Source organism: Furipterus horrens, unplaced genomic scaffold (assembly GCF_987537825.1).
Source record: "Furipterus horrens unplaced genomic scaffold, mFurHor1.1.pri manual_scaffold_7, whole genome shotgun sequence".
NCBI classification, from domain to species: Eukaryota; Metazoa; Chordata; class Mammalia; order Chiroptera; family Furipteridae; genus Furipterus; species Furipterus horrens.
Genome location: NW_028327177.1, coordinates 388081 through 404622, shown reverse-complemented (window position 1 = coordinate 404622; position 16542 = coordinate 388081). Strand labels below are relative to the sequence as shown.

At 57.5% G+C, this 16542-nt stretch overlaps 1 protein-coding gene across 4 annotated transcripts; it reads left to right on the top strand.

The window, feature by feature from the left end:
• The first annotated feature begins 133 nt into the window (after positions 1–133).
• HSF1 (heat shock transcription factor 1) lies at positions 134–15642 on the top strand. 4 transcript variants are annotated; one of them, XM_090283174.1, is made up of 14 exons: positions 135–427; positions 10587–10695; positions 11042–11178; positions 11354–11478; positions 12673–12748; positions 12819–12880; positions 12966–13062; positions 13145–13281; positions 13366–13635; positions 13969–14052; positions 14772–14877; positions 14950–15009; positions 15085–15154; positions 15225–15642. In XM_090283174.1, the coding sequence occupies exons 1-14, from the start codon at positions 311–313 to the stop codon at positions 15428–15430; spliced, it is 1656 nt and encodes a 551-aa protein (XP_090139300.1). In that variant the 5' UTR covers positions 135–310; the 3' UTR covers positions 15431–15642. The 4 variants fall into 4 exon arrangements, with proteins under 4 accessions (XP_090139299.1, XP_090139301.1, XP_090139300.1 ...); XM_090283173.1 differs by having other exon boundaries at positions 134–427; positions 13145–13635; XM_090283176.1 differs by lacking the exon at positions 13969–14052.
• Positions 15643–16542: the final 900 nt, after the last annotated feature.

Below are 16542 nucleotides of genomic sequence, written 5' to 3'. Positions count from 1 at the left end.
TCCTGAGGGCGGGGTCCGGGGGGTCAGAGGGCGCGGCTGGCCCGTCCCGCGTGGCCTGATTGGTGGGGAGAGGAGAAACCAGGATGCGCAGGCGCGCGGCGCCCGGGGCGGAGCCTGGGGCCGGAGACCAGGGCGGGGCCGCTGTGCGCGCGCCCGTCGCAAGATGGCGGCGGCCATGCAGGGCCCGGGGGCTGTGTGTGCGCAGCGAGCGGCGGCGGCGCGGCCCGCCCTGCAGACACCGCGGCTGCGCTAGCCCGGCCTCTGCCTCTCTTTGCGGTCGCTACTTTCGCCTCTCTCCACCTTGCCCGGTATGGATCTGCCCGTGGGCCCCGGCGCGGCGGGGCCCAGCAACGTCCCGGCCTTCCTGACCAAGCTGTGGACTCTCGTGAGCGACCCGGACACCGACGCGCTTATCTGCTGGAGCCCGGTGAGGAGGGACGCACTCCCGGGACGGGCAGTGCAGGCCCCCGCCTCGGCCGCCGGGTGTGGGGGCGGGGTCCCGAAGGGAGGAAAAGCATCGGGGACTTACGCCTTGGCGGCTCCTGTCCGCGTCAGTTTTTCTGGGGTGAAGAGGGAGGAGGGACCTCTCCTTCTTGGGCTTTCGCTAACTGGTGGACAGCGGTGGAGGTGCGTCTGCGCTTTGAGCGGCGCCCACTTTCCTAGGGAACGTTGTGCCCGGGTGGCCTTCTCTATCTTCCCAAAAGTTACCGGCGGCGTGATCGCCAGCTTTTCGGGAAAAAACCCAGAACTTAGCGCAGGAATCCGAGGGCGTTGCGTGAATCTAGTGCAGACGGAAAGGAGACCATCGTAAAGTTCCGGTTGGTCCCAAACCCGTGTGCGGACACCGCTGCTGCGGCTCCCAGAGCAGCGCTGCCTCACGCTCCTCCCAGGGCGTCGTTCCTGCCGTCCCGGGGCCCGGTTGCCCGGCAGCAGCCTTGTTTACAGGGGCGACTGTGCCAGACCGGGCAGCGGGTCTGCAGAGGGAAATCAGAGACCTTGTCTGCAGCTGGAGGTGAGCCCCGGCTCTGCACACCCTGCTGTGACGTCGTGCCCCGGAGGAGGCCGGAACGAAGCCCAGGGCCCGCAAAAGCGTGGTCTCTAGAACGGCGGTCCTGGCGGTGCAGAGGCTCCGGGTGCCCCAAAATATGCCCGACCCCCTGAGGGCCAAAACGCATGTGCCAGCAAGCAGGGCGCAGTTTCTCAGGCTCCACTAAGTACGTCCCTTGCAAACTCTTCGGCCGTTAGGAAGGAAGGAAAGCCGGGACTGATGCGATCCCCGAGCTGGAGGCCAGGTTCCCCCACTTGTAGCAGGTCCGTTTGCCGAAGCTCTGCTCTGCCTGCAGAGTGTGTATGAGAACGAAGAGCAGCCCTGCGTCGCTCCTGTTGGTGACACTTTCTGTGGGCCCGGTGCTGCCTTGGTGGGGGTGCTCTCCGTTCCCCAGGGCCTGTTTCTTACTGGGCGGCACATGTCCCCAAGAGGGTCAGGGAGCTTTCCCATAGGCTGCCGCGTTACCACCATCCCCTTGTCCCGTTTCTGTCTTCCTTTATTGTCCCTTCTGTCCCTTTTCCTTTCCTGGACCCTTCAGGGAACTCTACCCAGTTTGGGGAGGAGTGGCAGATTCCTCTGTGGTGTTCAGAGCTTAATTCTTCTGCGATGATCTGCCCTGCCCCGTAATCTGCTTGCTGTTTCTGCTTAAAGACTGGGCGTGTAGGTGGAGCACGGCCTGCACACGCCCAGGACCTGCAGTCTCTGTCCTGGGCGAAGGCTTGGTGCAGGGACGTTGGACACAGTCCGGCCTATGACAGCCTCCAACCCACAGCGGCCACACCAGCCACGTGCCCTGTCAGCAAGTTCTTCGTGGGGGATGAATGATCCTGCCCGGTCTGTTCACAGCTTGGCAGGACATGATGGGGTTGCCAAGAAGGATGCAGAAACCCGGCGCTAGCTCAAGGACGGAGGGAAGCCCTTTCCTGGGCAGACAGGGGCTGCTGTGGGGCTGTCGTGCTGGAGACAGGAGCCGGTCCTGTGACCTCAAGGACACCACGCAAGCGCTGTGGCCGGTGTCAGAAACACTCGTGCAGGTCTGGTGCAGACTCATGGCGGCCAACTGCCTTCCCATTTGTGCTGGGAGTTTCCTCGCTGGTTTGCCGAGGGAGACCCTCTGGTCTACTGCAGAAGACAAGGGGCAGTCAGAGACTGACCCTCAGGGCGGAATGACTGGCTCGGGGTGGGGTGGGTGCTTCCCACCACAGAGACTGGCCAGCGGGACTGGGTCCCGACTTTGTTGCTCCTGCTCTGCCCAGCTTGGGGGCCAAGCCAATGGATCACCGCCCCAAATCCTGTCCAGTTGCAGATGCACTTGCTGTGGCGTCCCAGTTGAATAGGCTGCTCCCCAGACAGGTCCTGCAGGAGACTGCAGCTCACCCTGGGGAGGGGCTTCGACAGCACCGGCATGTCCTGGGGAGGGGCTGCTGCGCTCCTAGCCTGCAGTGTGTGCCATTCCCCTCACCCCCAAGCCCACTGGCAGTGCCATGAATCTGGCCTGTGTGGCCTGAGGATTGGGGCCAGGATGAGGCTGGGAGGCATTCGGGGACAGTTTTAAGGGGGCACCTCTCTTTAGGTCCACCTGCCCTGCTATGATGTTGGCCCCTGGTGTCTCTCAGGCCTCTTTCTAGTCCCAACATGGTCAGTGCAATTCTCTGCTCTTTGGAAGCAGAAATGACCCTGACAGTTGTGTGTGGCCGGGGGAAATCCCAGAGGCCTAGTGACTGGGTATCACCAAGGCTAGGGCCGCTGGAAAGGCTGGGTCTCTGGTTAGAGAGTCTGGGGCAGAGCAGTTCCTGCAGCTAGGTCCCCAACTCCCCAGAGACCACTCAAAGAACTGACCTAGTCACACCTGGGCACCCAGCTGGCCATGGGCCATTTTCAGAGCTCTCACGGCAGGCCCACCCCTCCCCGGGTTCAGCAGGTCGAGGCCTGCAAGCCTGCCAAGCCCATTCTCAGACAGCTGGCAGGACCCAGCAGGTTCTGTGGGCCGCGCCCTTGGGGATCTGGCAGGTGACCCAAAATGCTGAATGAGCGCCCCAGGTTAGTGCTGCACCCCAGGAGATGTGAGGTGCGCTGCAGGGCTAGATGCTCCAGGCGCCTGCAGCGGTGATGACCACCTAACAGTAGCACAGCTATCCTTGTTAACTCCTCACGTGCAGCCTGAGGTTGAGCCTTCCGGGCGTCTGCTCCATCCACAGCCGTGCAGAGAGTTGACAAATGGCCATTTCGTAGATAAGAACACCGAGTCTCAAAGACATAAGAAACTTAAAGTAAGAGCATACAAACAACTGTAAACCTACTTTTCCCCTGCCCTGTATTTGTAAATATACTAGTAAAAAGCTATTAAAAATGGAAATATTTACAGTAGTATCAAAAAACACAAACTGCCCTGAACAGTGTGGCTCCGTTGGATGGGTGTCATCCCACAGAGCGAAATGTTGCCAGTTCGATTCCCAGTCAGGGCACGTGCCTGGGTTGCAGATCCAATCCCTGGCCTGGGCGTGTACAAAAGACAAGCAGTTGGTGTTTCTCTCTCATGTCAGTGTTTCTCTCCCATTCTTTCTCCCTGCCTTCCCCTCACAACGCGCACGTGCATACGCACACACACACTAGTTGTGTTACCTATTCTGTATGAGTGATGACCTCCAAACGTAACTACTCAAAACCACAAGCACACACTGTCTCACTTCTGAGAGTCACCGACTGACCCAAGGTCTCCCATGAGACTGCAGTCACCTAAAGACCTGGCAGTGGGTGAGGGACCTGCTTCCAAGTTCACTGCACTGGGTGTTGGCCAGAAGCTCGAGTTCCTCACTGCCTGGACCTCTCCTTTGGGCTACTGACAACGGGTCAGCTTAGAGCAAGTGCAGAGCGGCTTTGCAGTGTATTCCTGAGCCATCATGTCTGCTGGGTGCTGTTGTCACAAAGCACAACCCAGCCCATCATGGGAGGAGGCAGCACAGGTGTGAACGCCAAGCAGTGGGGTCATTGGGGGTCGCCTACAGAATGCTGCAGAGAGAAATCAAAGAAGACCTAAATAAGTGGAGAGAAATGCCAGAGACTCAGAGTTGCTGAAATGAAAAGAGACTCCACCCAGTCCCTGTGAAGTCTGTGCAGATATTGAGAAGCTGATCCTGGAGTTTATGTGAAAAAGCAAATGACGGGAGCCAAGCTTTTTTATCCAAAGGAGAGCAAAGTTAGGAGACTCACACCGTCTGATTTCACAGCTTAACAATAAAGCTGTAAAAACCAATGCTGAGTGCTGCTGACAAACTAAATAGTGTAACAGAGATAGATCCACAAGAGCTGGAATGGAAACAGACTTCTAGAAGGAAAAAACCTAGACACAAGCGTTGATAATGCTTTTATTCGTAATAGTCAAAGCTGGACACAGCCGCAGTGTGGCATGGGGGTGACCAGACTGCAGGGAATGCGGGGAGCACTTCAGAGGAACAGGCAGTGGGTCCCTGTGGCACTGGCCCCTCCACATGCAGCAGGCCAAGTGCCCTGCCATTCCCTTCACATGACATTCTGGGGAACGTAATGCCTTGGGGACGCAAGTCTGACTCAGGGTTTCCTGGAGGTGAAGGAGGGGATTGACTGCAAAGGGGCGGGAGTGTAATTGGGGGTGAGGAGAATGTTTTCTGTTCCTGCTTGTGGTGTAAATAACTGCATGTGATTAACGTGGTGAATGTGATGCAGGTTATGTTCCTTTTTAGAAATGGGGGGGAGAGGCGTCCCAGGTGACCAGCCATGTAGAGAGGCCCAGTCAGGAGAGGAGGAAGCAAGTCACCTGCAGGGGCGAGAGATGCCACCTGGGAGCCCCTCCAACAGACCTGGGGGAGGCTGCGGCCCTTGAAGGAACCCTAGTTCTCCCTCGTCTTCTGTCTGAGGGGATCCCGCCTCCCTTGCTGCAGACATTCCCAGCATCTGCCTCGAGCTGTGCTTGGCGGCTGTTACGTGGCTGTCTCGGGGTGGGAATGGCTTCTGAGCTTCCACCCTGAGTGGAAAGATGAGAAGAGCAGAGTAATCCCAGAGCAAGTGGAGGGAAGGGAGTAGTAAAGATAATGGAAGAAAGCAGTGAAATTGAAGGCAATGAAGTCCAATAAAAGAATTCAAAAGCTGATTCTTTAAAAAGGTCAAAATTGGTAACTTGTGGCATGACTGACGAGAAAACAAAACGAGCAAATAGGAACAGACAAGGACAGATCACTATAGACTCAGCAGACAGTAATATACTCATCGGGAAATACTGGGATCAACTTTTTGACAACGTAGGTAGAATGGACCAATTCCTTGAAAACCACAGACTGCTACAACTCACCCAAAGTGAAACAATCTTAATGGTCCTGAATCTATTAAATAAATTGAATTCCTAGTTCTAAGCCTTCCTAAAAAGAAATCTTCAGGCCCAAATAATTTTACAGGCAAATTCAAACATTCAAAGAAGAAACACCAATCACATACATTCTTCTTCAGAAACGCAGAGGCAGGAACTCTGCAACTCTTTTATGAGGCCAGCATTACCTTCATACCAAAGTCAGACAAAGACAATCCAAGAAAACTACAGACCAGTATCCTTCGTAGTGTCTGCTATAAAAAATCAGCAAGTCAAGAAATTCACAACAAATTGGATTTATCCCAAGAATGCAAGGATGGCTCAAAAATGTTTTAATTATTCAACTTAAAACATCTAAAGAAGAAAGACCACACAATCATGTGATGCATAAAAAGCATTTGACGGAAGTTGACATCCATGATGTTTAAAAAAAAAAAAAGAAAACCCTCGGAGGCTGGGACGAGCAGGGAACTTCCTCAGCCTGGTACGGCGGGTCTGCAAGAGCACCTGCACCCAGTGTCAGAGGCAGCGGGGACAGACTGCGTGACCACCACTGCGCCCCCAGGCCAGGACAGGCTCACTTCTCATCAGCACTATACCGGAAGTCCTTTCCAGAACCTTAGGGAAGTTTGAAAAAAAATTAAAGGTTTGTTATATTATTATATTAAAGGTATATGTAAAGTAAAACTGTCTTGATTCACAGATAGCATGAATGTCTACATAGAAAATCCTAAAAAATAAAAAAATAAAATGTACAACTTAAAAAAAAAATCCTAAGGAATCTACAGAATACTCCTAGAACTAAAAATGAACTTTGCTTGTAATTCTGCATACTAGCAATGAGTGATAAGAGATTGATTTTTTTTTTTTTAAGATTTTATTTATTTATTTTTAGAGAGATGGGAAGGGAGGGAGAAAGAGGAAAACATTGATATGTGAGAGATACATTGATCGGTTGCTTCTGACATGCCCCCAGCTGGGGACCCGACCCACAACCCAGGCATGTACCCTGACTGGGAATCGAACCAGCGACCTTTCGGGTTGCAGAATGCTTCTCAACCCACTGAGCCACACCAGCCAGGGCGGAAATTGATTTTTTTAAATACCACTTACAATTGCTCAAGAAAAAAGTACTTAAATATAACTCTAATAAAAACAAGGACCTGTATGCTGAAAGTGTAAAACTATAAGAGCATTTTTGAAAGAAAGCAGAGGTGACCTAAGTAAATGGAGAGACATGCCATGTTTGTGGATTTATTTTAAAGAAAATTTGGGGCGTTTTTAGACCTTACTTTGAATACTTGTTTCTGGGCGTGCCCTCCCCGCTCCCCGTGGAGTCAGGGCCACGCTTCACTCTGTCCTCCGCCTTTTGTCCTCTCTGTCCACCTGTCCCCTGCTGCGTCTTCGTTTCGTGTGGCTCACCACCCTTCCCGCTGCAGCGTCCACTTGGTGGCTCTGCGCCGCTCTGGTCTTCGTTGCTCCTGTCCTGTCTCCTTCCATCACGGTTTTCTTTCCTTGAACGTCCTGGTAATGGCTTCTTTGAAACTCAAGATTCTGTCTCCTGTGTGTGGGTCACCCTTACTGTTTCTTTACATGCCTTGAAATTTTACTGAAAAACTCACTTTAGACCCTGCTGGGTAGCACAGCTGGTGAGAGCCCTGTGCCCATGCGCCAAGGCTGTGGGTTCGATTCGATCCCCAGTCAGGGCACAAGCAGGAATCAGCCCGTGAGTGCATCAGTGAGCAGAACAACAAAAACTTGGTGTTTCTCTCGCCCTCTCTCCCTCTCCCCCTCTCCCGCTCTTGCTAAAAAAGTGTTAACAACAAAGAAAGGGAAAAAGAAAAGACAAACTACATTTTGGGTTATTTAAGATTTCTGGATGATCTCCACCCCCCGTACCCCCGAGGAAGCGAGTTTCGGTTGCTCCCTGCCCCTTTGTTTCTCACCTGGGCTGTTGTAGTGAGGCTGCTTCCTCCGTCTGGAGCTCGGGTGGGTCTTGCCTCCTGCTGGACCTTTAGACTCTGCAGCAGCCGCCGCCTGACGGTGCTGTGGTTCCCTAGGGCAGACACTGGTCAGCAGTCTGATCCAAGTGAAATTCGAGCAGTGGTAGTTTTCGAGGTCAGACTTCGAGGTTTTTTCTGACCCCAGGAGAGCTCTCAGTTGACTCCTTCCTGCTTGGACAAGCTGGCCGTGGTTTAGCTTGTACTCAATTGAAGGGACCTGCTCTTTTCCAGAGGACCCTTAGGGTTGAACTGTCTGCCCTCATTTTCAAGCAAGGTGAGCTCCCTCTGGGGGCGGAGGGGGGCTCTGGGGAGCCCTCTGCCTTCGGAGTGCCTCCCACCCCCCCGCCAGCTTACACTGAGCTGGTGCTCTGGGCTCTGTGAGGCAGGGGCTGCTGGGCCGCTCAGCTGGCCTCTCCCAGCCTGGGTGCTTGGTTCTGCCTGCTGGCTGGGTGAGGTGCGGGGAGCCGCAGACTCCTCAGCCTGCCGTGGCTGTGTTAGAGCCTCCCTTCTGTGGGTGGGAGCGAAGTGGAGAAGGGGGACCCTAGCCTCTTCACCTTGGAGCCACGTCAGAAGAAAAATGCTGTGACCTGCCCTCTCGTGACACAGGCAGCCACCTTCTTGGCCACAGCCTCCAGTGTCATGTGGGTCAAGGCAGCTAACCAGTGTGACAGGAGGGAGAGAGTCGTGTAGTAGATTTTCTTGAATAAGTGTTTCTTCTTCTGTTATGTGCCTTGGGGACAGTTAAGTAAATACACTAAGCTTGTGTCACTTGGAAGTGGTTCAGTGGGTCAGCTCTCACTGTCATCCCAAAAGTGGAACTTGCTTTTTTATTTCTTCTTTTCAATTTAAATTTTTTGTTTTTATTTTCTAGATTTTATTTATTTTTAGAGAGAGGGGAAGGGCGGGTGAAAGAGAGGGAGAAACCGCTCCCTCATACACGACTGAGCCCACAGCCCAGACATGTGCCATGACCAGGAATTGAACCGGCAACCTTTTGGTTCATAGGCTGGCGCTCAACCCACTGAGCCACACCAGCCAGAGCCCTTTGTTCAATTTTTCAGAGGTTTGAAAAAGTTGGCTGTAACATTTAAAAAATATTTTTAAGACTTTATTTATTTATTTTTAGAGAGGGGAAGAGAGGGAGAGAAACATCGATGTGTGGTTACCTCTCACGCGTCCCCAACTCAGGCCCTGGCCTGCAACCTATACACCTGCTCTGACTGGGAATTGAACCAGCGACCTTTTGGTTCACAGGCCAGCATTCAGTCCACTGAGCCACACCAGCCAGGGTTGGCTGTAACATTTTTTTGCCAGTTTTCTTATTGCTTCTTTGGAGGAAAAAATTTTAAGCTTTCCTTCATGTCTACATGTTTTTGCTTCAGTGTCCACGTATATGAGGTCTGTCCGGAAAATGTCCAGCCATTGCTAATGTAATAAGAACCGTTTGCACGACCTCAGTGTAATTGGCAGACAAGGCAAGGGGACTGGAACACGCATATGCGAACAATGATGACTTCACTATACTAGTCAGTGGAGGTGGTAGGTGTTGAGTGAGCCTGTGTCCTGTGTGGCCATCACATTCAAAATAACTGAACAAGTAGAGCAACGAATCTGCATCAAATTCTGCATTAAGCTTGAACTTTCCTCCATGAAAACGATTTGGATGGTTCAGGGGCCGCCGGTGTGGGCGACCGGTGATTGGCGGCTTCATCACGCACGCCCGCTCATGCGTCACGTCTCGTGCAGTTTGTTGACAAAACATCAACTCACGCGGGTGACGCAGCCCCTCCACAGCCCAGACCTGGCTTTTCCCAAAACTGAAATCACCTTTGAGAGGGAAGAGATTTCAGACCATCGATGAGATTAAGGAAAATACGGTGGGACACTTGATTGGGAGAACTGTGTGAGGCCCCAGGTGCCTACTTTGGATGGGGACTGAGGCGTCACTGTCCTGTGTACAATGTTTGTTGTATCTTGTGTCTTCATCAATCAATAGCTCTATTTTTCCTATTACGTAGCTGGACGGATACCTTCTGGACAGACCTCATATATGTAGATACTGAACAGCAGCGCTCCAGTCCCAGGGCAGCACTGCAGGGATCATCGTGGCTTGTCCCTGCCCATACGAGGGGGGACCCAAAAAACCCGGAATTATCTTCTGGAGGGCAGGCCCCATGTAGTCCAGACGTCCCCTGCTAAGTGAGTGTCCTAGGAACCCCTCTGCTTTAATGCAGCCGCTGGCGTTGTTGTGAGAGGTTGTGTTCGGCTTCAGTGGATTTTTATTTTGAAGATTTCTTTCAACACGTTTGCCCATTTCATGGTGGGTGATGTGTGGGCGCACCTGCCCACACGGTGCTGAGTGTTCAGCAGTTTTCACCAAAAACATCAGGAACCCCGTGCCCCACCCTTCCTGTTCACCCAGTCTCAGGCCGAGCGACATTTTTGTTTGTTTCCCCGGACAAAAAAAGTCCGCCAAGGGAAACATTTTGCCGATGTGGAAGAGGTAAAACGAAAAACGGCAGAAGCACTAAAAAGCCTCAAGGTCAACAAATTCAAACACTTGTGAGCAGCGGGGAAAAGCCTCAATGGGTGTATCACGTCCAATGGCAAGTACTTTGAAGGTGACTGAAGTTTAAGCCTGTGAGAATAAACACAGTTTTTTATAAATAAACTCCAGTTTTCTTGGGTCCCCCTTTGTCTGTCTAACGCCCGTCCCCGACGGGGCGCCTGCTCTGGGAGTCCGTGGCGCGCTCACGGTTGCGTGCCCGCACCAGCACGGGCTCTGCCCTGCTCCCTCGGGGCCGAAATGGACGGAGAGGATAATGCAGGCATTTCATACAATCTGTTCTCCCTTCAGATGCCCAAAGGAAAAGGAGGTTGCGTTTCTTGGCTCTGTGCGTTTCCCTCCAGAGGAGCTACAACTGGTCCCCATTTTCACTGCTGCCTGTATTTGGGGTCTTGGCTGTCTGTAGGGTCAGTTTGCTGGTTAAAGCTAAAGTGGGACCCCCGGAGACTGGCCCAGGAGCACTGTGCTGTTCCACAAACGTGAGCTTGGCCCTGAGGGGGCCCCAGGGCGCGGTTCCCTGGCTGTGCTGAGGTCCCGCAGCTCGCTCTGGCCGAGTGGCTCCCAGGGCCCCGCCCGCAGTCGGGAGCGTGGCCGCCAGCCGTGTGTGACCACCCGCATGTCTCCTGGCAGAGTGGGAACAGCTTCCACGTCTTCGACCAAGGCCAGTTTGCCAAGGAGGTGCTGCCCAAGTACTTCAAGCACAACAACATGGCCAGCTTCGTGCGGCAGCTCAACATGTGTGAGTGTCTGCCGCTGGGCGCGCAGGGGCGGCGGGGGCGCCAGCACAGTGGCCCTGCCTGTGACAAGGATGGAGCCCCAGGTTTTGTCGCTGTGTGGGCCAGGGGCAGACAAGGAGTGCAGTGTCCCTGCGGGGCCTGAGGTCCCCGGGAATAGCTCCCGAAGCCCCAGCCAGACACAGCCACGTCTGTTGGGGAGGGGCTGCTGTGTGCGCCCCGCGGTCTCTGGAACAGTGGTGCTAGGCGTGAGGGGAGCCTCCCTTCGTCTTCCGGAGGGGCTTGGCCGGGCTGTGGAGGGAGCTGTGGCCCCAGGCCTGAGGCAGAGCCGCCCCACCCCACCCTGTGCAGACGGCTTCCGGAAGGTGGTCCACATTGAGCAGGGCGGCCTAGTCAAGCCAGAGAGGGATGACACCGAGTTCCAGCACCCATGCTTCCTGCGCGGCCAGGAGCAGCTCCTGGAGAACATCAAGAGGAAAGTGACCAGCGTAAGTAGCCAACCTCCCTGTCCCGAGTCCTCTGACCCCCCTCCCCGCTCGTCCATTCTGGCCTCTTTCCCATGGCCCCACCAGCCGCTGCAGGCTGCTGCCCCTTGGGCCCTTCCCCATGTCCCAGAACCCCCTTCCGGGGGACATCGCAGTGACCCTCCCTGTGGGGACCCAGGTATCCACCCTGAAGAGCGAGGACATAAAGATTCACCAGGACAGTGTCACCAAGCTGCTGACCGACGTGCAGCTGATGAAGGGGAAGCAGGAGAGCATGGACTCCAAGCTGCTGGCCATGAAGCAGTAGGTCTCACGGGGGAGGGGTGACGGGCGGGCGCGGCCACTGTCCTGGGGCCTCTGCTCCTTGGTATGTGTGGCAGGTTCTCTTAGGCCTCCTGTCCCCCAGACACAGACTGGAACCTGCACTTGCGCGCCCTCGGGCCCTGCCCCTCCGGCCTCCTTTCCCAGGAGGCGAGGTCTAACTGCATCCTACGGCGACAGGCAGGGCCGGGCTCCAAACGCCAGCCACACCGGGGGGCTGACCTCCGGGCTCTCCCCACAGGCCAGGGTGTTCAGACCCCTCCTGCTGGCTCCCGTGTCGCTGGCATCACTCAGCACAGGTGTCACCTCCCCAGCCTGTCCCCACCTTGGCCTGGGGAGCAAGGAGCACTTGTGCTTTCTGGAGCCCCCACCCGTTATGTGTCTAGTGACCACATGCCAGGCCTGTGCTCCCCCGCAAGCCAGGACCCCTAGGAAGGCTAGTGTGGGTTTCCTCCCATGGACTTGAGGGCCCTGGGGACTGCAGGGACCCCTGCCTGGGGTGGCTGTCCTTGGCTCAGGGTAGCCTCAAAGGTGCTCGGGGGCAGGTCCTTGGACGTGGCTGCTGGGCTCTGATTTCACTTGGGGGGCCAGGGGCGCTTCACCTCCCCGGGCACAGACACCTCTCAAGGTGAGGCCAAGAAGGTCAACTTTATGTCAAGGAAATGGGGGTGTGAGGTGCTGTCCTCTCTGAAGGGCAGCCCTGTTCACCTGGTTGGGAGGATGTCTCAGTTGGCTGTTCGCTCCCCTCGGGCCACCTCTGAGCCACTCCCAGGCCCTGAGCCCCCAAAGGTACAGCTCTGCAGCCTCAAGAGCTGGCTTGTCCCTGCCTCCCCTCCCATCTTGGGCTCAGTCTGCGTCACAGTGGGGATTGGGAGTTGAGGGTTTGACACCTCAGCTGTCCAGGAAGGCCCCAGCAAGTCTCGGCCAGGATCCTGGGGTGCAGCCTGCACACCCTGACTGCATCTGACCTCAACCTCCATCTTGCCCTCCACTGACCCCTGTGCGCCCCCCCCCCCCCACCCAAGTGCAGCCAAGGAAGGAGGGTGAGGAAAGCCAGCAACGTGTGGTCACCAACAGCCCTGCAGCTGCCTGGGTTGGAGTGGGGTGTCTCTGGAGCCCCTTCAGCCTGGGGCTCCTGGAACCTGTCCCCACTGGCTGCACCCTGGTCTCTTGCAGTGAGAACGAGGCCCTGTGGCGGGAGGTGGCCAGCCTGCGGCAGAAGCACGCCCAGCAGCAGAAAGTGGTCAACAAGGTACGCACCGGGCCGCAGGGCGCCTGCCGTCCCCGTCCCCGGCTGGGCTGACGTGCCTCTCCCCCCGCAGCTTATCCAGTTCCTCATTTCGCTGGTGCAGTCCAACCGGATCCTGGGGGTGAAGAGAAAGATGTGAGGCGCTCGGGGTGCCCATCCCTCCACTCTGGGTCCTGGGTGCCACGGGGCCGAGAGACCGCTAACCCGCCCTTGCCCGCAGTCCCCTGATGCTGAACGACAGCAGCTCAGCACACCCCTTGCCCAAGTACGGCCGGCAGTACTCCCTGGAGCCCATCCCCAGCTCTGGGCCTTACTCGGTGAGCCCCGGCACCACGGGCCTGGCGGGGGGGCGGGTGCCACCTCAGCATGAGCGGCGAGTGTCACCTCCTTTGATGGCAGGCCCCGTCTCCGGCCTACAGCGGCTCCAGCCTCTACTCCTCAGATGCGATTTCCAGCTGCGGACCCATCATCTCGGACATCACTGAGCTGATTCCCGGCAGCCCCCCGACCTCCCCGAGCAGGAGCATAGATGAGGGGTGGGGACCTGGTCACCTCCCCGGCGGTCAGAAGAGGGCTGGGGCCACTGAGGGGCCTGCTGATGTGTGTGCCCCGCCCTGCAGGCCCCTGTCCAGCAGCCCCAGGGTGCGAGTCAAGGATGAGCCCCCCAGCCCTCCTCAGAGCCCCCCGGTGGAGGAGGCGAGCCCCAGGCGCCTGTCCTCCGTGGTGGAGACCCCCCTGTCCCCGACTGCCCTCATCGACTCCATCCTGCGGGAGAGTGAGCCCGCCCCTGCCACCTCGGCCACGCCCCTCACAGAGGCAGGGGGCCAGCCCCCCTCAACCCCACCCACCTCATCCCCTGAGAAGTGCCTCAGCGTAGCCTGCCTGGACAAGTGAGTGCCGCCCTCCACACCCCCTGGACATGTCCCCGGCCTCTGGCTCGGACTGTCCTGGGGGCTGGGCACAGGGGTTGCTGGGGGTGAGTCCGCAGACCTGGTCATGAGCTCAGCCTGGGGCAGGTGCGGGGGGACACAGTGACAGCCTTGTCACTGCAGGAGCCAGCGTGTGTTGTCCATTGCAGCTGCTTCTGGGCCACACTGGCTCCAGCTGTCACCTGGTCCTGCTGCTCAGCAGTCGCTTTCCCAGAGGCCGGGCGCAGGGGCGGGGGGTGTAGCGCCCGCCCAGCCCCTGCCTGCAATGGGGGCTCTTTTCTTTGTATCTTGCAGTTTGGCTCGCGCTCCACAGATGTCTGGGGTCGCCCGCCTCTTCCCCTACCCCTCTTCCTCTCTGCATGGCCGATTCCAGCCAGGGTTAGCGCCGTCCCCGCTGGGGAGGGAGGAGGGCTCCGCCAGAGCTCGGGCCCCTGCCCAGCTGCGGACCACTCGGCCCTGCCTGGTGACCGGGCAGCCTGGGCCCTCTGCAGCAGGGGTAGCCCCCAGGCTCTGGAGCCCAAGTTGGTGCCCAAGTCACCGACTGATGGGGCCAGGCCTCCCAGCCCGGCATGGCTGCTGGTATGGCCAGGGTCCCTACTGCTGTACAGATTTGCTTCTCCCAGGGTGGGGCTGGGCCTCATGGGAACCTCTAGGAGCTGGCTTGGCCATTCGTCCAGGTGGGCCAGATGGCCCAGGATATTCTCGGTCATGGCCACCCTGTCTGGTGTCTTTCCTGTATGCACCAGGGCAGAGACCAGCCCCCGCACACTGAACACGAGTCCCTTCCCCATTCCTCCGGTCTTCCACGCCAAGGCAAGACTGGATCACGCCTGAGACACTGCCCCCAGCTGTGCTGGGCCCAGGACCCTCCTGGCCCCCCGCCATCTGGGCCCAGCCTGAAGTGCTGCCAGAGGCCTTACAGGGCCTGGCGGTGACAGGACCAGCCAGCGTGGCCTGAGCCACTGTCCGGGCACCTGGGCCCTGTCTGCACACATTGCCCCTCTGGCCTCAAGCAGGAAGGGGTGTGGCTACCGGGGAGGGTGGCTGGGTGGGGGCACCTGAGGTGGGGCCTCAACTGCCCCACTCACTCCGGCCAGGGCCGAGCTCAGTGAGCACTTGGACACCATGGACTCCAACCTGGACAACCTGCAGACTGTGCTGACAAGCCACGGCTTCAGCGTGGACACCACCGCCCTGCTGGATGTGAGCCGCGTCCCGCCCCCCCCCCTCCCGTCCTGCTCACAGGCCCAGCCTGACTGTCCTCCTCTCTCGCAGCTGTTCAGCCCCTCGGTGCCAGACATGAACCTGCCCGACCTGGACAGCAGCCTGGCCAATGTGTGTAGAATGGGGCGTCGGGGGGTGGGGGAGGAGGGGGCGAGCAGCACCCTCACTGCCCTCCTGTCTCAGCAGATCCAGGAGCTCCTGTCTCCCCAGGAGCCCCCTAAGCCTCTTGAGGCAGAGGACAGTGGTTCTGACTCAGGTGAGCAAGCCCACCCTCCTGCCCCCTCCCGCCCCCTCCTGTCAGCACCCTAACCCAGCCTCACCCCCAGGAAAGCAGCTGGTGCACTACACGGCACAACCCCTGTTCCTGATGGAGCCGGGCCCCGTGGACGTGGGGAGCAACGACCTGCCTGTGCTCTTCGAGCTGGGCGGGGGCTCCTACTTCTCGGAGGGGGACGACTATGCAGATGACCCCACCATCTCCCTGCTGACGGGCTCCGAGCCCCCCAAAGCCAAGGACCCCACTGTCTCCTAGAGGGCCCGGAAGGAGGGCCACAGCCCGGCTTGCCATGACTTGCTTGGGGCTTCACAGCCACACTGGGCTGACCAGCACTATGGGCGCTCACAGCGAAATTGTATTTTGGGTTTTTACATGAGCTCTTTCCCCTTCTATAGAAATATACAGGCATATACACAGACGGACGGACGGACGGGACAGGCAGAGACCTATAAAGGACAGGCTCTACACTGGTCTCCTGTGTCCAGTTCCTCCCAGGGTGCAGTGAGGAGGGCCCAGGACAACACCACAGGACCTGTGTGCCATAATATTAGAGGACCAGGGAGGGGTCGCTGGGGCCTCAAGACCGCCTCCCCAAGGTCTCGCAACTAGGGGCCCACGGCACGTCTTACCAGCAGCACAATCTCCAGGCGTGGGGCCAGCTCTGGGACAGGAGGGGCTCTGGCTAAAGGGAAGGGGCGTGTGACCCTACCTTCCACGGTCTCCCAGCTCTGCCCGCCAAGGCATGGGTGCCAGGGATATGATGCCTCCCTCTGGGCTCTGAAGGCTACCCCCCAGATAGCCCTTCCCTCTAGCACCTCTGTGGCCCAGGGGAGGTGAGGAGGGGGCTTGAGCAGATTCTGGTTGGGGGAGGGGGTTCTCCTGAGACGCTGTCCGTGGTGCCACAGCTGCAGAAGTCAGGGCCGCGTAGCCTAGCACAGCCCCAGGCCCTTCCTCCTGAGAGCAGACCAGGCAAGACATGGCAGAACTGGGTCCCGCAGCTGCCTCCCTGCTCCTGGCAGGTGGCAGGGGCTGGGGCTGAGCCTTCCTGAGAGCTGCACCATGGAAACTACCAAGCCCTGAGGTCAGGACAAGTGGGCAGAGCTGGGGGTCCCCTCCCAGGTCAGTGCAGACAGCTGCTCAGCTAGCGCCTCAGCTCCTGCCTCTGGATGCAGCTGCTAGTGAGGGAGACCACGTGCTGGAACGGGTGCAGACACCCGACGCTCCTGCCGAAGCCAAGGTCCACTTCTAGGGAAGCTGCAAGCACCCACTCTAAGTCCCACCCCACATGTGGGATTAGTGGGTGGTGGCCAGACAGGACATCTGACGTAAACTGACCCTTTTTAGGTGGAGGGTTGCCACCCACAGTG